Source organism: Athene cunicularia (assembly GCF_003259725.1).
Source record: "Athene cunicularia isolate RWA chromosome Z unlocalized genomic scaffold, athCun1 chrZ_part1, whole genome shotgun sequence".
Lineage (NCBI taxonomy): Eukaryota > Metazoa > Chordata > Aves > Strigiformes > Strigidae > Athene > Athene cunicularia.
Genome location: NW_020799142.1, coordinates 21,326,442 through 21,352,574, shown reverse-complemented (window position 1 = coordinate 21,352,574; position 26,133 = coordinate 21,326,442). Strand labels below are relative to the sequence as shown.

At 39.1% G+C, this 26,133-nt stretch overlaps 1 protein-coding gene across 1 annotated transcript; it reads left to right on the top strand.

Annotated features, from left to right (window-relative positions):
• Window positions 1–2,595: 2,595 nt before the first annotated feature.
• On the top strand, window positions 2,596–26,133 carry C7 (complement C7). The gene is made up of 18 exons (XM_026865877.1): window positions 2,596–2,793; window positions 3,102–3,157; window positions 3,845–3,920; window positions 4,801–4,942; window positions 5,778–5,919; window positions 6,741–6,879; window positions 7,513–7,647; window positions 8,808–9,051; window positions 9,695–9,808; window positions 10,235–10,401; window positions 11,401–11,629; window positions 12,161–12,332; window positions 12,697–12,784; window positions 14,156–14,288; window positions 15,280–15,471; window positions 17,852–17,948; window positions 22,976–23,160; window positions 24,810–26,133. The coding sequence occupies exons 1-18, from the start codon at window positions 2,788–2,790 to the stop codon at window positions 24,995–24,997; spliced, it is 2,505 nt and encodes an 834-aa protein (XP_026721678.1). The 5' UTR covers window positions 2,596–2,787; the 3' UTR covers window positions 24,998–26,133.

Here is a 26,133-nt window from a genome sequence, read left to right as displayed (position 1 = left end):
GCATTTACAGCAGTCACAGAGCACAGACTGTCTTTAGGGCCATAATGCATAATGAACTTGGACAATGAAGACACAAGACTATTTAAAGCTTGGTAAACTATTGAGTAACCTTAGCATCAATCCTATAAAAGGCTGGAAGTCTACAGGGAAATATCGCTGATATAATTATATTCTGGCTGACCTTAGTGTGAAGTAGAAAACAGACAATACCATTTCATGCTGTCTCCAGACCAGGCAGGATATCATTAGCCCAGCAAGTGAAGCATTGCATTAATCATTCTTGTGCTAGAATTATCGTTTGGTGCAAGACAAGAAATGCCTTGCATTATGGCTAACCCTTTGTGTCTCTCAAACTACTCCTCTTATAGCCCCCTAAAACATAGTTTTTAATTCTAAAGACAGTGTATTTCTGAACAGACAGTAGAAATGTTTAGCAAGAACTTAAAGTTGCTATGATAAAACACAATTTTAACTGCAAAATGGTTAGTAGATCGTTGACATTTTCACTATTAGTACGAGAAAATCTTCCCCATCTTCTCCGTAAGTTACACTCTGTCCCTCACTCCCATGCAGTCAGGGGAAGTAACTGGGGAGGTCCCTCAATCAGGCCTTTCAGTATAATTTATGTTATTATAGAAGTGCTTATCAGTCAGACTGGGACTGTGGTAGGTGCTGCATAGTTCCTTATCACAAAATTGCAGTGTAAGTAGATTACCACACAACAGCACATAGCCTTCAGTATCAGTAACACACAGAAGCAGGAAACCATCTAAATGGTCCAGAGCCTAAATACCAAGTATAATAGAAAAAAGTTACTATATGTGTCTTACGAAATGAAAGATGAATCAGCCATTCACAGTCCCACTGTTGTAGAGAAGACAACATTCATCCACAGAAAACCAGTAGAGTGCCATGGGACCTGTGGACTTGCACTCCTAGGAGCCACGCAAGTCCAGCTCTAACGTTCCTCTGTTTTGTACTTTGTCGGTTCAGTCTCTTTGCTTTTGTTACTGCTGAAGGCAGGATCAGTAAAAAAGCAGGATCCTGTTTCCAAATGAAAGAAGATGAAGTCTTTAGGCTGAAAATGTGTGCTAAAAGAACTATTGTACAGAAACTGCCAAAGCAACATTTTTGTCTTGCTGAAATACTTCTTGCAAGAAGGCATTCCATCGATATAACTCATTTGAATACATTACCCATTGCTATCAATTATTTTTCTACCCATTAATTAAAAGCAGATACCCCACACACTTTCTTTGCTAGCTGTATTTGTCCTTTTATGTTTATTTGCATGTTTTGTTTGTGAGCAAATTATGGTATACCTTTATTTTGAGGGTTATTATAGCTAATGACATACTTACAGAAAGTGAAATTGCTACCTAAACCATTAAAACGGCTAACTACAAGATCAAGACATATGCCTGGAGAGATGAAATATTCTTCCAAGTTCCTGTATTCTGGGACAGCTATTAAAGGGCTTAACTTGATTTTAATCATTTCCTTCATAGGATGGAAGGATGACCACTGACAATGTTGCACAAATCAGTCATAAAACTTAATAGGAACTTGAGGATTTCGAACAAAAGCAATAAGCAGAAGTGCTGAAAGCATATGAATTACATTATCAAAAAGATTCATAGCTACTAAACCTGAAAAGTCCCAAAGACAGGCTCTGGCTTAGCTAAATTAGCTCTGGGGTTGCAAACTTCTGAGGACTGGACATAGGATTCCTTCACATGGATGAAGTAATGTGACCCAATATCTAGGCATCTTCTTATGGAAAGGAGACCATACCAACAGAGTGAAGGGTTTAAAAATCACCATGTAGTGATGCTGTGACATGAAGCATTTAATTTTCTGAGGACTGTGTTAAACTGTTCAAAATAGATGCAGTAACAGAGCTGTAGTATGTGAAGAGTTTTCAAATAGGGGTGTTGCTTTTTCATGAGGACTTCATCCAGGCTCCACTTGGATAAATTCAAATAAATTTCCTCAGCAGTGGCATTTTCTTGCTGTTACTAGACAGGATCAGCTCTGGAAAGTGAAAAAAGTCAAAAGAAAAAATAAGATGGCTTGGCAGAGTGAGGAAGGAGAAAGTGAAGTGCTCATACTTCATGTAAGATCATCCCCACAAAAAGCCAGCTGTTGTGTCGTTTGAAACTAAGGGCTGTATACAACTTCAGTAAGCCCGTCACAGGTAGGACCATGCCAGAATTGGCCAAAACTTGCATTCAGATTTGTAAGCTGATTTTCAGTCTGAGAACTGATACACAAGAATCAGCATGACTGTAGAAGTAGAGACTGAAGATTCATGATCAAAAATAAACCTTAACAATATCAGCTTAATTCTAGAGCAGCTCTTCCTGCTGACACTGGGGACTCAGCTGTGGGGTAGTGTATGACACCAGGACTGGACTGGGGTCTCTGAAAAGTCTTTTCAGAGGGAAGGAACTGTGAGAGAGAAAATAAGGAAAATACTATTGTTCCCGTAAGCACTCTTCACAACTTTGTGCCAGTCCCAGTCAGTAGATCCAAGCCTTGATTTATATGTCTTAAAAACACTGAGCAGCTCCCAGAGCAGGCTGTGTCCCTGGAGAGGACTAGATGGGTTAAGATTAAAATTCCTTGGCAATATTCAGCCTTTTTAGGGAAAGAAAAGCAGAATAGCAAGGCCGAATGAGGAGAGACATACAGTAGCAGGCAGACTGACTGACGCCTTTAGCTGCTGAATTGAATGGAAGTACATTTTCCCTGGTAATTGCTGGATATCTGAGTATTTCATCTAACATGAAGGTAAGACAATTGCTTACTTAATTTTTACTGATGAAGTGAATATGGCAAGTGTGATGAAATATTAATTTATATGGATAAATACTTAGTTGAAAATGTAATTGGGCAGTATTGCAAGAAAGAAGAAAACTGAAAAACAACAGCTTGCACAACAAAGCTGAAGAAAATCAGTAAGACGCTCTCCTTTATTTCTTAAGCTGACTAGTGTAAAGATTGCAGAAAGTTAGAACAGTTTCATGAGCTAACAGAAAAAGCAGAAAAGCAAAGTAAGTTTGCTTTTACTTTTTTTACTTTTTTTTTTTTTTTTTCAGGTGCTGGGGATTTTTCTGTTGATGGAAGTTTCAGGCTTCTTTTCCATTTTTTCCAGGTGAATATTTCTTGAGTAAATTACATGCTGAAGACTAAGCATGTATAATTTAACAGACAATTTCTGGTGCATGACATGGACCAGGGCTTAAAGGGGTCTTCATATATTTCCTGGGAGAGGAGACACTGGTGTCAGCGCTGCTACTGCCAGCAGTGGTGACAAGACTGAGTCAGCCGCCCTTTGGGAAAATAGCATACAGCGGTGGTGCAAGCCACAGCAACGCCCGTCTGTGAAACACAGCACGGTTTACCCCAAGCCCCCCCTGAACCCGGGGGCAGGTGGCACCCTCAGTGCCTCCCATTGGCAAACGCTGCGGGAAGGTCTGGTGCGTGCCATGGCACACACAGACACTGGTAGCTCCCTGCATTCCAGGTGTACTCTGGCTTCTTCCTGCTTTGACATGTGTGGTCTTTGAAGCTTATATATGGTTATACAAAGTTCTTGCTGATCTTCAGTCTAGGTGAATGTATCTAGTTTCAGTTTTTCAGTGACCAGAAAGCCCAAGCTGGGACTGATTTAATTCTTACACATGAAAGGCAAATCCAAGGAGTTTTAGAGGGAGCCTGATCATACCCCTGTTATTGAAGGTCTGCTTTGCTGTTTAGGAAAGTTTTACTCTAATGCTTATGAACGGAAATGCCTGATTAATTTTTTTTTTTTTTAATGCAAAAAATGCTACTGGAGCAGCCCTTCCCCTCCAGTCCATTGCCATTGGAATTCTTTTGGCCCTTGGTCCGAGTGCGATGGCTGTACTCAAAACCAGGTATAGATGGACACAGCTTTTCTGTAGTCATGACTTCATAAACATATGCTTTTTTTCCCATTAAGGAGCTGCTTTAAAACCCCAAGTCAGGTGTCAGACAGAAGACCCAGCAGAATGAGAAAACTGAGGGAAATCCTCCAGTCTGTCTTCAATATGTTCCATTTCAAATATTCATGTTGTAAAACAATTTGTGTACTTTTTATTTTGGTGATAATTCCAAAAAGCTCAACTGAACTGTTTGATAAACTGAGACATTCTTCCACTGATGCTGATTTGTACCAATTCCATTGATTTTTCATTAGTGAAGTCATGTCTCAAGGAAAGAAAACTTGGTTGCAAAGTATTAACCCCAATGAAAACAAGGTGATGATTTTTACAGTGCAACTCTATTGATGCACAAGACACTTTTAATTTTCCTTCTGATTTAACTGACATTGCATCAGTATAGCAGGGATTAGTCAAAATTAAAGATATGCCATGAGATAGTACTTACTCTTATTAGAAGCAAAATGTAGCCTATTTGATGTTAGATTTTATCATCTTCCTCAATGACATTGTTTACATTGAAGAACTTTAGCAAATTCATATTGGGCATGATTGGTCCTATTAAAAACGTAAAACAAAACTGAAATTTGTCAGCAGCTTTCTCTTGGTTTCAGTTGCATATTAGATTTTTGAACAAACTGGCCAAGCTTATGCATCAGACTAAATACCTTATAGATAAAATAGTTGTCTTTCTATTGAGGGTTTGTTACCATATTGTGGTAATAACAAGCATGGTTTTCTCAGAAAAAGTAGTGAATGTCTCTTTTTCTTATAGCAGTATACTATTCCTGCTTTGCATTTGGATTTTCTAATATCTCCCTTGATTTGCACTCAGATTCGGAGACGGACAGTAGCAGTTTACGGACAGTATGGGGGAAAACCCTGCCCTGGGGATGCCTTTGAAACAAGACCATGCACCCCCACAAGGGGATGCCCAACAGAAGATGGCTGTGGTGATCGGTTCAGATGTTTCTCAGGTACCATTCAAGATTTTTTTCACCATTTTCTGGTCATAAAGTTAAGAAGATAACCTTGTTATCTCTGAACTTTAGTAAATAGTTGTGTCCGGACCTCCGCGTCAGCAGCAGTAAATGGGCAATGGCTTTGCAGAACCCTTGACCTACAGATAAATTTAATTTAGGAGGATGTTTCCTTTTTTCCATCCTCAACTAAGCAAGTTTTTAACTTCATCTGGAGTGTTACAGATAATATGCTGCAGCCCCGGTCATCTCTCTAAGTCATTCTGCTTTACCTATTTGCCCCAGAGTACAGGTTTTTTCATTATGAGAAGGTAATTAAGGAATGCAACCTTAGAGGTGATTGTTCAAAACTGTTCTAGGCTATATCCAAACATCTTCGAAATCACCTGAGTCAGGTAAACTAATGCTCACTAAAGCAGTCCTTGTATCCAAGCAGCTTCCATTACCTTCACAAAAAAGCACATTATTTCAGTAGATAGGCGTTTATCACAGAGAAGCATGATAAACAGGTTTTGGTGCTACCAAAGAGTTAATCACAGTTCATCACAAGTGATATGGTCAAAGGATGAAAGCTCAGAAAATAAATCTAGAAGTCATCTGTTTTGTTATCATAAACCTTGAATGGCTGTGGTTCCCTCAAGTGTACTATACACTGTTTCTTTTTGTCTACATTTACTGTTATTTCACGAGCCCTCCCAGGCCCAGACTGTTCATCATGGGAGTGACAAGCTAATTAACGTAGTAGATAAGTAGGACTTTTGCTTTGATTTTAGATGATTTAGTTTTAAAGGAATAAATACTTCTTTCCCCATACGTTTTTGATCTGATTTAGGTCAGTGCATTAGCAGATCTCTTGTGTGCAATGGAGATCAAGACTGTGAGGAAGATGGTGCAGATGAAGATCGATGTGAAGAGAAGATGACTGTATGTGATATTGATAAAACACCTCCAAATTCAGAACTTACAGGAACAGGGTAATGTTTTGTGCCAAGCTCAGTAGTACTGGTGCCAAATGCATTTATATTTGTATTTACAAGCTCTGGCTGTACAGATAGGCTTTCTGGGCCTATGATAAAATGTCCCATATGCAAAAGTGTTCAGTACAATGGCCTCCATCATGCCAGTGGCTCAGTGAAGCCAGGATGTACAGACACTTTGATCTGAAGTACAAAATAAAGCTTTCTATCTTTCATTCCCGCTATTGAAAAACATCTTTTAAGATATGAAATGAAACGTCAACCAATAACACATGATCATCAGCATGGAAAAAATGAGCCAGCAATGCTCATTCTTTTTGTTCATTGCATTTAGTACTGCAGATCCATATGGAATTTTTTTTACATCCCAGCTGCAACCTAGAAAAATCATTATCTTACGTTTCCTTAGTGTAGTGGTATCACTTGTTTTGCATTATAATTCAGATTTAATACAAAAACCATTTTGGAATGGATGCCCTGTTGTTTCCGTGTTGCATTAACTGCTGGAAGAATAAAACTTAATAAAATCAGTTGAGATAGATAGGAATGTCTTATTTTTAAGAGGTGCTGGTATGTGTTCATTTTTGTTGACAAATAAGAGCAATATATTGCTTTCCATATTGTAACATGCTATGCACACTGCAGTTCTGCAGGTATAAAAGTCTGTCAGCCAGTATCCCCTTTCCTTGGGTAAATCAGCTTATGATCTCAATCTGTAGATACAGCATTCAGTTAGAATGGTTCTGTAATTTTTGCCTCCTGTAAAATAATTTGCTGCCTCTCTGTCTTAATGGTCTTTCATGTTTTTCTTCTCGTAGCTATGATGCCATTACTGGTGAGACTAGGGGGAGAGTCATACATACAAAAACCTTCGGAGGACAATGCAGAAAGGTCTTTAGTGGTGATGGGAGAGAATACTACAGGCTGAGTGAAAGCGTTCTTGCTTATACTTTCCAGGTACGTTTTCATTAAGCACAGCTTTATACTTGGAGTCATGATTAAAACTGGGAGAATGATGCAAAGCTTGTAGGGTCTCTTGACAGGTAGGCTTTCCTAAATGCAGCTGAATAACTAACACCTGCTCCCTCTCTGCAGTCACTTACTGGTTTGAAATACAAACTGTTGTATAACTTGCTAAAATGAAAGGCATAAAATTGTAATTCCTTGGATGTGATTTCTAATCCTCTCAGACTTTGATTGAATGTAAAGCCATCTCCTTAGCATAAGTAGTGGCCTGAATCACGCTAAGAAATCTTGCACAAGGCTTTTGGGTGCTTTGTGAAGATCTTCCGGAGATACGCTTTGTTTGAAGTCACTGTCTCAGAGATTTTATCTGTCTGCATTTATCAAAAACATGTCAAGCAATCCTTAATGTACTTTACTTCATAACATAAATACTTAATATACAAAATATAAATGTATAAGAAATGCTTTTCCAGTAGCATTCAGTACTTTTTCTGAAATCTGAAATGGATTCAGCCTGAAAAACACATGAGTTTTTTGCATCAGGAAGAACTTGCTCTACTCTAGAAGTTATCTTTTTTAACATCCTTTATGAAACCATTCAGAATTCTATCTTTCATCATCTAGGTTAAAATTCAGAATGATTTCAGCTATGAGTTTTTCAACAGCAGCTGGTCTTATATGAAACACACAGAGAGGTATGAAAAATCAAACAGTGGACACAGTTATTCACAGAATAAAATTATGCAACACAGTCAAAAGGTATGTATAAGTTGTCACTGTGTCTTAGTATTTTGCATAAATATTTTAATCTTTTTTTTTAATGTGCTTTTATAGTGAGATGCAAATATTTATTTTATCCATATATTTTTGTCACAAAGTGCATGACAGAAAAAAAATCTCATAAAACCTTTTAGAAAGAGATCACTGGTTTGTGTATCAATTAAGAAGGGTTGGATGTTGGTTTTACTTTTGCCATTTCATCTTTTTATTAGTAATTTATTTATTTGCTTGCTGTCTTTCTCCCTATTTGAGGAAGGAAAACATTGGTTTCTTCTCATAATTTATCAGTCTTTTCTGTTTTCTTCTAATGATTTGCTGCCCTTTTTTTCCCTATTACCTCTGTCAGTATCTTGGAGAGAAAAAATCGAAGTAATTTTGCAATTAAAGTTAATTTATTTTATGATATATTTCCACTAGTAGAACTCCATTATGAGAGAGATCTGGTGTCTTAAACAGCCAGGAGGTCACAGTGTTTATGCTTCTGAATTACTTAAAAAGGAGCATTAAATAAATAACTCTCAATTATGAAGTATAATGTCTATCTTACAGCAAATAAAATAAAGTAACAAATGTATACATTTTGTGGCCTCAAGCTGACAGAGGACAGACCTATTTTACCAACTAGCAGTGTCACATTTTGAGACTTTGCATAAAAATATTCAAAAGCAACTTTGAGAGGCTGAGGTGAACAATACTCTATAGGTACATAGGATTTTATAATTTAGCAGCATCCTCAAAATTATTACAGCCCTTTATGAAGAAAGGCTGCTCTAGACAAAACAGGGTGCAAAGAAGGACTCTCAAGTTTCAGACAAGGCCTGTTAACCTGCTACTGCCAGGACTCTGGTGTTGGAAACCAGTATTAGCTTTGAAGAGTGATATTTTCCTTTCGTTGTCCTTATGCTGGCTTTCAGGTACATTGTAGGAAAAGAAAGATGTTGCAGCAATTATAAATAAAGGTCCAAAAGATATTTCCTAACTTCAGAGTATTCTTTTTGCATTCAGTGGGTTGCTGAGACATATCTGACAGCTCTGTAAAGCTGGTGGTTAGTAGCCAATATAATATGCATGTTGTCTGGCTAGTAAGAACCACCCTGATGGTAACATGGAGCATGACTGATGTATTTTCCTTCCCCCAGAGTAAGGTGTTGATGGTTGTTGAGAACAGTGTGGAAGTTGCTCAGTTTATTAACAATCGCCCAGACTTTCTTGCTCTTGCGGAGCCCTTCTGGAAGGAACTGGCCAACCTTCCAGTCGTCTATGAATACAACATCTACCGAAGACTTATTGAAAATTTTGGGACTCATTTCTTACACTCTGGATCTCTGGGAGGACATTACAAAGTTATTTTTTATATGGATACTGACAAAATGAAAGCAGAAGGTAGAGTACAAAGAAACTAAGTGAATAAACAAGAATAAAAATTTATTGGCATGTACTCCCAGCTAACATTTAAAATCAAGTAAGTGACTTCTACTAGCCACCACATTCTCTCATGGACAAAAGAAAGAAGATTAGAAAAAATGCTCAAACCACAACATTCAGTTCTAGATCAACATCTGTGACCTGCAGTGTTCTAGGTAGCAATGATTTGATAGTTGGTTCAGGACCCAATCAAGCTAAACTTGAATTCTAGTGCCAATCTAAATCTCTAATAGTGTTAAAGGTTAGAAGTTGCTTGGAGATAAAGGTTGTGTAAACCTATGTAAAGCAGAACAAATTACAAACAGAGCAAACACCAGAGTGACATGTATGAGGGTACTCAGTGGGAAGCTGTGCTGTAGAATGAGGGACTGCTGAGAAAAGTGATGAAAGAAACAATAAACTTTTCACAGATACAGCTCCCCATCACTCACCCTCCATCCATAAGCTTTAGCAACACATGGACCTTCCCATGGGATGTGCTAGTTAGTTGCCTTCTAATTTAGGCATAATACTTCATGATATCTCAAGTCAATGGGAAACTCAGAAATTAATCCAACACACTTTTTGTGTACAGTATTGTTAATGGATCGATTATCTGTAGGTATGAGCATAACAGACATGTACCAGTGCACCACATCAGGCTGGAACGCATTCATTGTGAAAAAGAAGAAAGTAAAGTGCTCCAAACTGGATGAACTGCTACTGACTTCTTCAGGTAAATGTTCAACAGTGACTCATACACTTGTCATGTCTCCCTCTTTCATCTCCTCCTAAATAGCTGTTAAAATGAGAAACAGGTATTGATAACTTCCTTGAACTCCATCTTAACACACTGAACCCAGACAACAAGTGCCTCATATAAAAGGAGTATTGGAGACAATACTCATCCATCACTGCTAATGTTTTCCCAGTATCTAGTACTTTTCTAAAAACCCTCAATCAGGGTTGCCAAGATATCTACAAAACTAGATATTTCTTATATATTATCAATGTAGGAGCTCTTGATCCAAGCACAGGTGTTTGATTGCATTAATGAGTCCTTTCACCACTTGCTAGCATAGTTTTTGCATTATTGTTTCTATTTCTATTTGTAAGTTTAGCAATGCTGTTATTTTCTTTATTTCCCATCCTGAATCTACAGGAAGCAGTGGTAATAAGATTAGAGGAGACCCCTACATAGAAGGAGGAAGTCCAGGTGCTGTTGCTGGTCTTAGTTATTTGGAGCTGGATAATCCTGCTGGGAACAGTCAGAGATACTCCTTTTGGGCCAGCTCAGTGACAGACTATCCCAGAGTAATTAAACAAAAGGTAAGGCTTTTTTCCTGAAGCAGAGATGAGCAGATGGGATCATGTCAAAGGGAGAAATGATTAAGCTATAGCGGTTGATTAATCAGGTTGTAGTCTGCAATCATTTTGTTTTCGGATCACTTTATAAAAAAGCAAAGAAAAGTTCACAGAAAGAGAATGCCACGAAGGTAATGTGATCAGCTGCATCACAAATCTAAGTCCTTTGGCAAGTCAATGCCTATAATCTAACTGAAGACTGCTTCAGTGACTCTAGTGAAGTTCAGTTTAAGAATAGAGGGTCACTCTACCCTTGGAGAAAGCCCAGATTTGAGATATTCCCTTACCTGAAATGCATATTGGCAGGCCTGTGTGGCTTCCACTCAGCTTGCCAACTTCTGTGTATCCCTTTTTATCCCTCCTTCTTCTCTCTCATCCAGAAGTTAGCATTACTGGAGATTCTGGAAGCCGGTCACTTCAAAGCTGGGTGTGGCCATATTCACTACTACCTTGTCTAAGTCCCTTTTGCAAACTGTTCACAAATTGAAGAATGGTATAAACCCAAAATATTTCTCTCAGGAAGGTTTCAATTAAATGCAAAAGCACAGAATATTGTAAAATAAGAAACAGAAATGCAAAATGTTTTCACTTATTGTTCCCTTCAAGCACTGCTCAATGAAATACCATAATGGATTGTTTAAACATCCAGCTTTTAACACTGAGAATAACTGGGTGAGAATTGAGGTTATTGTACATTGGTGGCTTGTGTTATACTTTTATCTCTGCTGTAATCTCATGGGTCAAATACATTTAAACTACCACTAACTTTAAGGGTTGCTGTTAACAGAGCTGACTTTCCAAAAAAAAAAAAAAAGCTAATAGCTAGCTAGCAAATTAGAGCATCTGTCAACTCCCATTTGCAGGAGCATACATCACAAATTATTTTGCATGATGAAATGTGCTTATAAACTCTTATAACACAATTATAAGTATTTAATAGAAATGTTTCTCTACTGTGTATAGCTAACGCCATTATATGAGCTGGTAAAGGAAGTGCCCTGCTCCTCAGTCAAAAAGCATTACCTGAAACAAGCCATTGAAGAATATATGGCTGAAAATGATCCCTGCAAATGTCAGCCTTGCCAGAACAGTGGTGAGGTGGCTGTAGAAGGAACTCAGTGTGTGTGTTACTGCAAACCCTACACCTTTGGAGCAGCTTGTGAGCTGGGAACTCTCGTGCAAGATCAGCCAGGTCAGCACTCTTTAAACTTGTGAGAGTTTAGAAGTGGCAAAGTGTGCTCTCCTGCTTCCAGAGTCATTTTGTCCCACTGCACAACTTGAATGAGTGGGTGACGTGCAGTGGCTTCTTGGGTCAGTTATCACTGCAGACGTACAACATGGAGAGGGTCATGTTGAGCCTGAGTCTTTGCTTAACATGTCCAGACACAAGTAACTTAACAAAGGACTGTTATTACTGTTAAATACAGTGGACAATACTAACCACTCAAAATGAGTATCAGGAACTTTAAAAAATTTTGCCTTTTAATTTTATTATTAGTTGTAGCTAATAGCTATTTTTATGTTCTCTCAGACTCTGATGACATATAGACTGTGGAAATATACTTGTGTAAAAGGCAAGTTTGGGAAAGGTGAACTATTAGATCATCACAGTCTGAAATTCTCTGTAAGGGCACAGTTTGGACCATCACTAGTTTTGAACAGCCTGTGCCTTTAAACCACCTACAGAGTGGTTTAATGTGAAATACTCCCAAATGTGGCATAGGTGGTATTGATGGACACTGGAGCTGCTGGTCTTCCTGGAGTTCTTGTTCAGGGGGAAGGAAATCAAGGAGTCGAACCTGTAACAACCCCTCCCCGCATGGTGGTGGGAAGGCCTGCATAGGAGAGCAGCATGAAAGCAGACCATGTGAAGACGAAGAGTTGCAGCATTTTCGGTAAGCAGAAAAAACAGTTTGAGCACCACTACAGGAAGATTTAAAAATGTATTTCAGAAGGGAGCATAATCTATTGAATTTGGGAAGAAGATCACTTACTGAGCTTTCATATTTAAGTTGAGACAAAATGAAATTCAGAGGCTGTGAATCTGCTACAAGGTAAGAGTAGAAAATGGGGTTAAAGCCAGTAAACTTGGCACCATTCTATTTAGCACTCTCTCAGATAGCCTGGCAGTGCCTGATTTAATTGTGATGTAAATGCAACTCATAATAGTCTTGAAAAAGGGCTTTACTGAGAAGTGTAGAATTTTGAAAGGAAGGGAGACTAAATTCAAACTAAGTCATACTTTTGTTTGCTTCATAGCTTGATTGAACCACACTGTTTTGATCTATCCATAACACCTACAGAGTTCTGTTCACCTCCTCCTCTCTTGGAAAATGGATTTGTTCAAGTAAGTTATTTCTATTACTCTATTTTCTGTCCTATTCCTACCTGCAGTGTCTCTATTACAGTTAATACAGATATTCACTTGCAAATTTGTATTTATCTTGGCAAGCTTAGTATCAGAGCTACTGTAGAGCAGCTCTGTCAGCATTTCTCCCTGACTGAAGTTTACATGACATTAGCCAAGATTTCTTACTAAAAATAAAAGAAAAACCAAAAAGTCCCACCCCTAAAACCAGAACAAAATCTTTGCTTTTCTGGACCATGGTACCTACAGAGAAAAGTAACCTACTTGTCCTTTACCCTATACACGTATTAAAAATTTTGTCACATGAATTACATATTAAAGCACAGAAAACTAGAGAAAAAACAGCACAGAAAGTAAACTGTCCAAGCTCATCCTGCAAGTCCATAGCAGAATTATAAACAGATTTTAGGAATCTTCATTCTACATGCTATAACTCACCATTGCACTTTCTTGTTCCCTAGTGAAACTATGATATGACACGGTATTTGGATGACTGTAGCTTGAGCCTGTTTAGTCAGGGAGACTAAATTCCTCCCTTGGAGGAATGGATTATGCCTTCTGCATGTTATGAGGCTATATAGAGTATTTTTGCCCAATAAATAGATAAAAGGATTAGTTCAAAATCCATTAGTTGCCTCTGCACAACTGCAACCTGAGGCAAGATCCAAAATTTTGTTCTCCCTCTTTGCCAGTGATTCTTTTGTGGGTAATCAATAGTCATCTCCTATATTGATATTTTGGTTCACAAACAAACCCTGCAGTTTGTGGAGTACTCTCAATTTTTCATAAGATCTCTCCTTAGAGTGGGATATAAAATGAGAGAAGACCTGTGTCTTCAAGTCCAGATCTTTCAAGTGGCCATATCACAATAACCTTTAGCAAGCTGATAACATGCCATCCTAAGAATTAGCAAAGCCGTATACTCTCCACTGATCCCCCTGGAAGGCTGTTCAAGAGCTTATGTTCCCCCTCTAATGCTTGATAATAGCCATATTTGCAGTAGTTTACACACTGTTAGGAAAGCACTGTTCCATCACTGATGTACCACTGCCAGACACATGTCACCGGGTATCTTCAACTCTAACCCTCCCTTTGCTAAATTAAGGTAGCCCAAATGTTCTGTATTCTACCAATTCATTCGCAGCATCGTGTCTTCATTTTGGTCACATTTACTGACTATTGATAACCAGTTGCCCCCAGTATTCCAGACACTCCCAGCAGTGCACTGTAGAGAGATGTTAATACTTCCCACTGTCCTCAGCTACGGCATCCCAGAATCAAAGGGAGTTCAACTCTGCTGGTGGTTCTTAGACTCTATACTCAAAATTTCACCTGCTCTTTTTCTTTCAGAATGCTGAGAACTCATACCCTGTTGGGAAAAGCATTGTTTATGCTTGCAAACACGGGTATTCTCTTGTTGGCGACCCTGTTGCTAAGTGTGGCAGTAATTTACAGTGGCAAGTTGGAGACAGATATTGCCAGGGTATGTCTAACTAATTCTTGGTTTGAAATACAACTCCATTCCTGAATTCCAGTGAAACATCTCTGAATATTTGCTTTCCAACAACACACCTGCATTTCCCAGTTACCTAGGCATAATCAAGTCTAAATTAACTTTTATTTTGAATCCAGATATTGTAATACTGAAATAGAAACATGCCCATAAGGTCTGGTTTTAAGGAAGGCTGAAAGTGAGTGAGACTAAATTCCAGTCCAAGAATTACTTCTTGTGGAAACAAACTTTGTTTTTTAATTCAGTCCTGTGGCTATATCCAAGAACCATGGGAATGAGTCTATGTCTAAAGCCAACCCAGGAAAAGGTCCAATGGGCAGCACCAGGCAACCACTGTTCTTTAAATGCCTGTAAGAACACAGTTCCAAGGATCACTTTGTGTCTTGGATGATCTCCTCACTTCACTCTTTTCCCCTAACCTGGGCAGGAACCATTAGGGTTTCTTTTTTTCTCTGCATATTTTACTTGTGAGTCAAATTTGAGGGTGATCATACAGACTTGGGAATTTTCAGACCTGCAGTTCAACTCCATCTTTTCCTCATTCCAGCCAGGGCTGACTGACCACAAATGCTAGTCCACACTGTTTAAATGCCATCTCTTTGTGTATCAGTACATAGTCTCCAAGGATCCTGTATGTATGACCTCTCTCTACTAGGGTGTTACTCTCTAGTATGAACCCTCAACAGAAATATGGGTCCTAAGAAAAGAGAAGCCCTCTTCAAGCTAGGGCTGAACCTGCAGGCAGTGGGAGAACATATTGTCATTCTGTCCTTGATATGGCACATGTTTGGCTGGTGTGATGAGTTAATATCCTGGGCTAACATGGTTGATATGTTTCTACAGGAAAATCAGCTGGTCTTACCATTCAATTTGTTAAGGAGTGTAAGAGAAGATAAAATATGTGACTGCTTTCTGCAATCCACTGTTTCACTGTGATTATCTCAAACGCTTCAATCCTTAGAAACTGCTTGTCCCCTGCCTGTCCTGGAGCGGGGTTTGCAAGGAGAGCCGTGGAAACCTGTGTATGAGATTGGTGAGAGAATAACTCTGTCTTGTCCACATGGTATGCACTTAGAAGGGGCACACTCCATTCTGTGCGAGACCAGTCTCAAGTGGTCTCCTGACATGAACACTATCCAGTGCAAGAGACCAGGTAAGCCATTGTACTCCTCCAAGTGCAATGCAGGTGTTTCTTTTCTGGACAGACTATGGCTTATATAGTAAAAAAAATAGACAGAGGTACAAATTATATAGTGATAGAGAAGCCATACTAAAACCACCATCAGGAAGCACAGAAAAATGAGTGTGTTTTCTGTGGTCTGTTCAACAAAGATGCCCTGAGACATTTCTTGTGAGGCTTCCTTACAGCTTTTTGCTTTCCACTTCGCTACTGCTATCAAGTATTGTTACTAACTGTATTTTAAGAGATTGCCTGGGATGTATGCTGCCTATTCTGCCACCCAAGTGTACTTCATTTTCCACCCATGTGCTGTAATACCACCACCATGTGAGCTGCACCTCAGAGATATGACTTCCATATCTGAAAGCTGTTCAGTGCACCACAGCCTCTCATGGCAGAGAAGTACAGGGCTGGCTGACTCCTTTTGTTCATCTGACAGTCACACAGCAGATATGGAGTAAATCTCCAGGAACTGGAAGCAATGGGAAAATGCTGCTTCAAATTCATGGTAACAGTTTAAGCTGTGGGTTGATACTAGCAGGCACTGAGAGAGAGGGAAATGGGCTGTAGCATACAGCGGCTCTAAATCATCTTTTCCAGCTGTTGGAAGGCAGTTGTCTTGAGTGTCTTGAGCACTCCTGTGATGCTGATCAGTGACATATAGGCATCCAAGCATCTTGTTGCTTCAAGCCAGTCACATCTTCATCCAGATGTTCTCATATCCCTGCTGAGACCCTTGCTTGGGGACAACTGCCACTGCTGTAGAAGACTAGGCATCTCTTTTACAATTCATGTCTGTCCTCTCTTTATCAACCAACTGCTGCCTGAAGTTGCCTCAGCTGAGGGATGGATCAGGTGACAGTCAGACCTCAAAAGGCAAGGGTCCTGTGATTCATCAGCTGCTGTGTCATATCCATATGCACAGGAAGCATAAGAATTTCAGAAGGAATAACATAGCTGTACGTAAACGGCTCACTGCTGCTCAAGTGCTAAATTACCTGTCTGAAATACTGTTGTGAATTACTCCTTAGGCTCAGCTTTAGTGACTGATTTTCATCATTTTTTGTTACATCTTGTATTCAAATTCTGTAGTAAGTAGAACAAGTTTCAAGTACTTCCCTCTTTAGAAACAGTTTCTGCCCGGTTGTATGGGAGCGTTACTTTAGTACAAATATAAAAAAATTAAAAAAGGGACAGCAATTAGATTAGAATAACAATTAGAACAACATTAAAAACAAACAAACAAACAAACAAAAAAACCAAAACAGGAATATGAGATAAGAAGGCTAAAAATTAAGAAGGTAATTAATTCACAGACACAGTGGCACACATATGATTGGATGAGAGTATTTGGTCAGCAATGTCAGTAGCAGTCAGCTATACAACCAACAGTTCCAACGGTGGAGACAATGCAGTGAATTTTGGCGGAAATTTCCCCTGTGCAGGAAGATGGGTATGCCTGTTTTCTGCACTGGAACTTTTTTTTTTTTTTTTTTCACCTTCTCTGGCAATTTCTGCCTGTCTATTTTGCTTGACAAGTCTTAATCTGTAAGGGAGACTTGAAAAAATATTTTTTTAAGTAACAATCTTCAATGATGTTAAAGTTTCATGTTAAAGTAGGAAACTACAGACATCTAATCTAGAAAACAAATAGGGATAAAGCTTTCTCAGAAAGTGTGTCCATACAGATTTAGCAAAGTCTTGACATTACTTGACACAGAAATCTCCATAGGAATGTTTAGCAAAGGCCTATTGCATTTTCAAGCTTGGAATACAACCATGCACTCAAAGAACGGTACTTGTGCAATCACAAAAATTCCCCAAGAATCACTATTGCTATTTTTAAAGTTAGTGCAGATTGAAGACTAATGATGGAACTTGTAGTTTTTGTTAGCATCAGTGTATAAAGATATTCAGGTTCACATTTCTACATAGGACTTTGGAACCTTAGGTTTTCCAGTGACAGTGGCGAAGCCAGTAACTCTGAAACCTAATGATAAAGCTACTGCCAGTGATCATTCAGCACTGCTAAATTTAGCAGAAACAAACAGCTGCTGCAGAAATGAGATGAATGTTTAAGCTTCAGCATAGTACCTGTCTCCTTCCATCTGACTCATGACCCGTGGATAAATTACTAAACAGTAACTTTGCAAAGTGTATCATATCTTTTTAATAGTGTTGATTCCTTCCACACAGTAGACGCTTTTATTGAACATGCAGGATATGACTTTATGTCATGGTTGTATAATTCAGTATGTTTTAAGCTCAACTGATAGGATAATTTCAGAGTAGACCTTTAACAGCCCTTGTTTTTCTGACCCTTAATAACACTGTCTGTGTTCTGCTACTTCAGTGCCCAGTGTGAAACCAGAAGTGACAGAACCTAAATGTCAGCCATGGGAGAAAGTGCATCAGTCACAATGCGTGTGCAAAATGCCCTATGAGTGTGGGTAAGTTCAGGCTGAATTTGGCAATGACTTTCTCACTTTATTCAAGACCAATTAAATTTTTTAAGTCTTCAGTCCGTGACAGATGAGAAAGCTTTACTCATATGAGAATGAGGCATTGTACCTTGTTTGCTTTACAGCTCAATCAATGTCCTGTTCATCACTTACCTGCCTTGTCAGAGCTGTCAGTGGGTTTTAGCAGTGATGGAATTTGGTTGGATGACAGAAGGTGAAGGGATAATTTCAGCTCCACTTGATATGTGAAATAGATGGAAAAAGATAAAATGATATTTTGAAGATTTAGAAGATTGACGGTAAGTTAGAACAGAGGCCCTTGGGACATAAAGCATCAAAGCAGTAAGCTAGTGAAATAAAGCAGATTTTATTTCCCTGCTGAGAGACTGAAGAGTTATGAAAGGCACAATAATCTAATCTTCCATTTACATAGCAGTTTGTACAGACCAGTCACATCACTTTTCCTGACCTCACAACTTGCAGACCAGAGTTTATTTTTTCCTGTTTGATCTAAGCCTATATTCTGCAATGATCAGTGCAGGAGAAATGTAAGGAAATCAGTAACTCTTTCAGTTCTTTGTTAAACATGGAGGTAACAGAATCAAAACAGAGAATTAACAAGAAGACACCTGAGACCACCTGGAGCTGATGGCCAGATGTACCAAAGAGCTCAGCACTCCAACGTCTGGGCTAGTTTTGATAGACTGGATGAAGTCTCCTATAAAGTCATCACAGTAGGTGTGAGCTCTGGATATGAAATGTGGCCAGGCTTATGCCACAGCAGGAGCTGAGCAGTTTGGAAACTCTGGGATAACAGGCCAAATTTGTCTTATCCGTGTGTAGTAGGCAGAGAAATCTTTGTTGCCTCAAGTTATTTCACGTAGCACTTCTCAGTGGAGTATGTGTACTTTCCATCAGCCATATAGTTCAAGAGTCCCCTGCATGATTACTCTGGTTTTAAGTCAAAATTACCACACTTGAACATCTCAAAATTAAAACTGGTGAGCTTATTTCAGTTTTTTGTAGACCCACTAGACACTTCCCTAGGGTCTGAGCCCATTGTCTTGCATGCAAAGCTAAGTGCCAGGTTTGTAACAACTCTGCTAGGACTCCAGTCCTGTGCTGAAACACCTAAATATTTAAAATAATCTGGTTCTACTCTTTTGTCTCAATACTCATTAAAGTGAGTATTAAAAATCCTTCCTCTGGTTTATGGGTGTGTTGAGGTTAGTTACGTAGATGATGAGGGGAGCCCACAGTGTTAGGGAAGGCATTGGGCAGAGTCACAATAACCTTGTAAATTGAATTGATTACGTTCACTTATGCATTCAGGCTTCAGTTATAATTAATCTACTACTTGCCTGTTTCTATTTTTTATAATTATGTTCAAAATGGCAGGAAGATAGATAACAGTCATTTCTGTTACCTGATGCCATCTTTTCGCTGTCTTGAAATAACACATCTAATAATAGAAAGATAAATCATCAGCTGTCAAAGCAGACTAATCTGACAGCCTGTTAAGGCTGTAGGAGTAAGGCATATAAGCAGATCTTGGTCCTTCCTCAGAGAGCAGAAGTAACTTGGCTTGCTTTGCTGTGGCAGTGACCTTCAGCAGCAGCCTCTGCTTGGAAGAGAGCTGGGAAACAGATTTGGTGTGGAAATTCAGGAATATCATGGTTTCAGGCCCATCCTACATCCTGTCAGTTTCCAAGAGACTAGCCACGAAGACTTCCCAGGACAACATAAGAATCCTACAACAGGCTGGTGTGGGGTAATTTGACCCTCCTTAGGTGCTGCCTTAGGCCACATCTATCCTCATCAGTTAGAACAAGGGAATATTCTGAACAGCAGAGCTGCCAAATTGCTAAAGCAGCTCCTGGTAGAACTTTGGCAAGGGTAATTCTCAGGAACAGTGCAGGTGTTACTAGGGTCAGGGACCATTCCAGTCCCCACTTTTGGGGGAAAAAGAGAGTTCAACAGAATGAATGAACACCAGCTATCCAGCTATTCTGTGTGAATTGGCCCTAGTGTAAGGAAGGGGTCAGAGCACAGTTAGTGTGTTAATTCAGATGAAACCTCAGTCTCCAGTAGCTAAAGACTATCTCCACAGTGAAACATGAGATTTGATAACTTTAAAATACTATCTTCTCTTTTTTCCTCCAAATTTATTGGTGTAACATCTATGTCTCTCTCAAGAGTTGCTGGCCTGTGTTGTTATATTAAAAATTACGGTGTTGAATATAATTTTAAGAAGTTAAAATAATTACCAGCATGATGAATTTTTTCACTTTTTAGTTTCATGGAAAATTGCCTGCCTCTCATTGTAGGTGAAAGGGAGAGAAGGTATTTGCTGACTTATATATGCTATTCCATTTCTTACAATATGTGTTCTAGTAAAAAGCTTGTTCTTATACAGACTTTCCTTTTCAGGTAAAAGAGATTGAATTTCTCACATTCACTTTACACAGTCATTCTTCCTTGCCTCTAATAATTTTTATTGCACTGCTGTGATGCTTCTAGCCCTGCAATATTCTTTCTCAGCAATGAGTGCAAATTATTAATTTTTCTTATGAGTACAGATTCTCCATCCTTTTTCTTATGCATCTGAATATGTTGATTTCCACTGGCTTTCTCCCAGCTGACCCAGATATAGCAAATATGTGGAGCATTCTCAAGGCAGTTTGAGGGATTATACCACAGTGAGAGATTGACAACATGGACCATGAACTTCCTGGGTTCAACCTTTGGCAGCTGGTTAAAGCAGCCTCCCTCCCCTCTTTTGGCGTTGCTAAAGTGGTACAAAGCAGACAGATCAGTGCTCTTGTGTCTGGCCTTAATGTTTTCAGCTAAATTAAGCTGCCTTGTCTAAAAGATTTTGACCTTAAGACTCAGATACTGAGATTTATCACTCAGGCAAATAAAGAAGGCTTTTGAACAATTTTAAACATAATAAACAAGTTAATTACAGATTAGATGCTTTCCCTGGATCACACTTTGTTCTTCCAAATTTATGATGATATTTAAAGATGAAGTTTTTCTCATACCTCTGTCTGCAAAGATAACTTTCACGTTATAATTCAGCACACCACTAACACATAGGCTGTGATGCCAGACAAGCAAACAATGTAATGCAGACAGATGTACCAGCTTCCTTTAGCAGCTGCTTGGTGCTGCATATCCATTGTGTTGTCCTCTTGTTGTCCCTCAGAATATGAAATGTCCCTCAGAAATGAGGCAACAAACTATACTAGAGATCTAGTGGCTGGTATTTTGACTAAGCACAACAGTTGAGGGACTCATTGCAGTTGAGTATACTAACTTAAGTAGGAGATGTGATACAGTTAATAATCTTTGAAGACATATTTGGTTGCAGTTAGATGCAGCAAAGTTTTCAGGCTCAGCTAATAAACTCTGTACCAAATTTTAAATATCGTAAAAGTGCACTATGTTACAGGTAGTTTAAGGTTTCTGTAAAGCCAGATCTTTTAAGAGGCTTCAAAACCCTCTCTCAAAGAACCAGTCCCAAAGCTTGGACCAGGCACTTTTCCTCAGTGTCTTATTTATAGATCTACCAAAACCCACTTCCTAATTCCCAGGAAAAAAAAAACCAAACCAAAAAAACCCCCCCACACAAAAAACCCCTACACAAAAACAAAACAAAACAAAAAGCAAAAACCAAACAAACAAAAAAACACAAAAACAAAAAAAAAACCCAACCCAAAACCTTAACACATGACCAGCAAGTAAGCAAGATTTGAGTTAGGACTTTCTTACTATACCTTCCCTCTTCCAAATTCCTCTTCACTACGATAAGCCACTTTCTCAAGGACTGTTACCCGCCCCTTTCAGGCAGTTTCCTGAAGCTCATTAGGGCCATTTCCCTGTTCATCATCAGACTCTTCTCTCCACCAAATACCTCTTTATCTGAGGTTGACTCTCAGAACTGACGCATTAGACACCAGAATTTTCTGTGGGAGTGTTTGTGAGCTCAAAAGGAGGACCTGTGCTGAAAGTAGGCCTTTGGCATTGTATTTCAAAGCTCTCCATCCCCTGGGAGCACGTCTCTGCTTTCTCATACCCTGCCCTAGCACCTTACCTGTGGCTGTAAAGAGCATCCTGGAATGCATAGGCATGCCAAAGAGGCACTTTTTTTTTGTTCACTCCGCACAAATGCCACTGATTGCATTGAGGACAAGTGGAGAAGTTTGGGGTTTGAGATTAAAATCCAGAAATAATGGAAGGGCTTTTTACAGCCGTCCTACACTTACAGCATGAAACAGAAATGATGACAATTTCCTGGAAATGTATTCAAAGCAGACTTTGTTTAATGTTGTCCAAGAATTGTTATTCCCATTTTTACAAGCTAATTTTTGTGGGTGTTAGAACAATATCAGAATTTCAAGAAATAAACAAGCAAATTCCCTGGATAATTAGAGCAGATTCTTCATAAAATTTATGTGGAGATGTGTGTGTATTTTTCAGAAATATCTTTGGTCTATGATGTCAGATGATAACATTTTATTTAGCAAAAGCTAAGGCTTTTAAAGGACAGCACAGAAAAGGTCTTTATATTTTAATTTCTTAATTAAGAAATACTTGGAAAATATTTTAATATATGTGCCTGTGTATATATCATTACGTGTTTATGAAATGTTTTCTCTGTATGTATTTAGGTGCATTCATATGTAATATATTAGAGAATAATTGAGATCTGAGCTCTTTTTAACTAAAGTCTCACTCACTGCTACTGAGGTCAATGTCAAATACCCAGTAATATCCCTGCCCTTCAGAGGAGACAGATCCTGGCTTAGCTGAGGTGCATCCTGTGGAAAAGGAAGGAGTCTGAATTATTCACATGTCTATGTCTTGAGTTCCCTTGCTGAACTTCTAGGATGTACTTCAATGAACAGGGAAGTTGGAACTGGAACGTGAATGTTTTCCACTCTCTCAGCAATTTTTAAGAGGTACCAAGATAAAGCACATTTGAATAGCATGATTCCTGCTTTTGTTTTCAGTCCTTCCCTGGACACCTGTGCTACAGATCAAAGAACCAAGAGAAACACACCTTTAACTGTTTGCAAGATGCATGCCTTGGAGTGCATGGGCAGAAAATATTCTCTTACTAATGCAGAAAACTGCAGAAGACCTCATGCAGCTGAAATACCATGTGGATCATGTCGTTCATGGGAAAAATGTGATGGTAAGAGATTCTTCACAATTGTAAATAAAACCAAAATGAAATCTTGATCCCCAGTTATGCATTAGCTGTAGGTCTGTCCTGGTATAGTATCTCCAGACCATCTCAGAAGAACAAGGCACTGCTAAGCTGGTTCAAACCATCAGCCTGGTGTTTGGTGTCCAAACATGGCAGGAAGGTCTAGGAATGCCATTTACTTTTGTTTGTACTTCACTGCCTATCCCCAGTTTCTCGTATTATGATCAAAGGTGAATGTCTCTTCCCTCAGAGGAAATAGTCCCAGTCTTTTGCAATCTGTCTGTAGTGGAAGTTTTCAGATTCCCTGATCTAATTTCTCTGAGTGTCCTGCACTACATTGCATTTAATGGAAGGTTGCCAGAAATGGGAAGATAAAGAAGAAAATTAGGTTTTTAGAAGTGCCCCAGATAGAGGCACAGTTATTGTCATGTTTTGAAAATAAAAAAGATTACTTGATATGAGTTCATCTGTTTCTTCTAGCAGGGTTGAACAGACAAAAATAATAACAAAAAAAAAAAAATAAAAAAAATAAAAAAAATCAAAATTGGCCAGAACTTCAGCAAAGACAAACACAGACAAAAAAACCCAAAAAACCCACAACACCAAAACAAAGACACAGTTATGAAAAATGAATCTCAGATGGGACCTTGTTCTTATCTGATTATTTATCTGTTGTCACTGATACAAAAATGCACATTTATTTGTAGGCGTAGATCCTTTGATCTTAGTGACACTGCCCATATGTAAATAAAGATATCAGTTTTAAGTGTCTGAATTATTAGTTTGTTACTGTCCAAGGACAGATCTCTCATCTTACATGTTCTCTGGACTCAGACCAGTAGATACATGAACCAGTTCAAGCAATAACATCAGAAAACTCTTTGAGAGCAATAATTCAGGCACCTTGAGCAAGCTTTTCATACAAGCACAGTCTCTCTGAGCAGAGGAAGCCCCAGCTGTGCACCACTCATTTCCACTTCTAGTTTTTCCACTGAACCTGAGTATCATCTAATGTGACTTCTAGATAGGAAAAGAATCATAGAATCATAAAACGTTTTAGGTTGGAAGGGACCTTTAAAGGACATCTAGCCCAATCCCCTGCAATCGGATGGAACGTCTTCAACCACATCAGGTTGCTCAGAGCCCCGTCCAACTTGGCCCTGAATGTTTCCAGTGATGGGGCATCTAACACCTCTCTGGGTAACCTGCTCCAGTGTTTTGATCACCTTTATTGTAAAAAATTTCTTCCTTATATCTAGTTTGAACTTACCCTCTTCTAGTTTAAAATCATTACCCCTTGTCCTAACACTACAGGATCTATTAAAAAGTCTGTCCCCACCTTTTTTATATGCTCCCTCTAAGTATTGGAAGGCCACTATATGGTCTCCCAGAGCCTTCTCCAGGCTGAATGACTCCAACACTCTCAGCCTGTCCCCATGAGGAAAAGTGTACCACCCCTCTGATCATTTTTGTGTCTCTCCTCTAGACCCCCTCCAACAGGTCCATATCTTCCTTGCACTGGGTACCCTCCAGAAAATTGCTGGCAGTCCTACAGTTTTGCTGGAAACATTTTAGTCTGTTTTTTGTTGAGTCAGATGCCATCCTGAGTGTTTTTCCTCTGTGCTTTTGTTTAGTGCAATCAAACAACTGTGTTTGTGATGAAGACGGGCCGTGTGAGCAGGGAGGCATCCAGATCTGTGCTGAAGTGAGCGGCTCTGGTGCCCGTTGGACCATGACCGAGTGTGAGGCTGGGCGGCTCAGATGCCAGGGGGAGACTGTCACTGTTGTCAGCATAAAGCCCTGTGACGTAGAGAACAAATAAGATATGTTATGGTTCATTTTGCTTATTGCCACGGGATATGTCAAAATGTGTCAACTCTTGGGCAGGACATACTTTGAACCTTGCTGTACCAAATGTAAGTTCTGTTGTGAAGTCCACTTCATTGGCTCTGACCAGTGCTGAATCTGGGTTTGAGGCTCCTCAATAGTCAGAGTTGCACAAGCCACTACCGCTCATGACAAGGCTCTTGCTTAGATCCTGGACGTAGCACTGGCAAGTTTACTTCACATTTTCATCAGAATATTGCTGAAGTGCAGTTGCTAAAGTAGCATTTATAGTGATGGAATACAGTGTCTGACACTGTAAACACATTTTTCTTAAAGCCACACAAACATATACATTCACTGAGTAAATTTAGATTGAAAATAAAAAGAATAATATTCACAGAGTAAGATATATCATTCTTCTCTTTTAATAAGGTAGCTTGCTCTTACTGTCCCTTGCTCAGCTGAGCAAGCAGTATGCACAGCATTGAACCTGTCATTGAGCCTGAAGTTCTTAAAGGTCAAAACAATGTTCATTAATAGTAATAAGAAGACTTCTATGCTTGCAGCTTCTTGCACACAGATGCACTTCATGAAAAATCACCATTTGACATTGTCATAACTATCATCATGAGATACATTTGTAAACACAGGTAACTCAGTTGTATGTCACATGTATTTATGTTTGTGCCACAATCAGTTTGCTTACAGACCACTGCACACAGAGGCAGCACAGCAAAACTTTCTCAGAGGCAGCTATTAGGGAAGGTGTGTCTTCACAGAAATGGAGTCACTCCACATGCAGTCCCCCTGGAGACAGCTTTGGACAATCTCCTAAGACTGTTTCTGAATAAAATAAGTCTCTTACACTTTCCTTACACAGCTAAGCATGCTGTCTAGTGTAGCCAGACAGTGACATCTTTGCTCACATGTGGTGTACCTTTCAAGTCCATTCAGGTACCTACCTGTCCTGGCAGTCCAATCTCTTCTGCCTATTCTGAGATACAAACAAGGACAAAGGGGTGGATAGCAAGTGGGTGATGTAGCAAGTACAATACTATTGGCATGAAGCCTGTATGCTTTTTAAGAGACAGATTTTATTTCTTACTCTCAATAAATACCTACCAGATGAAA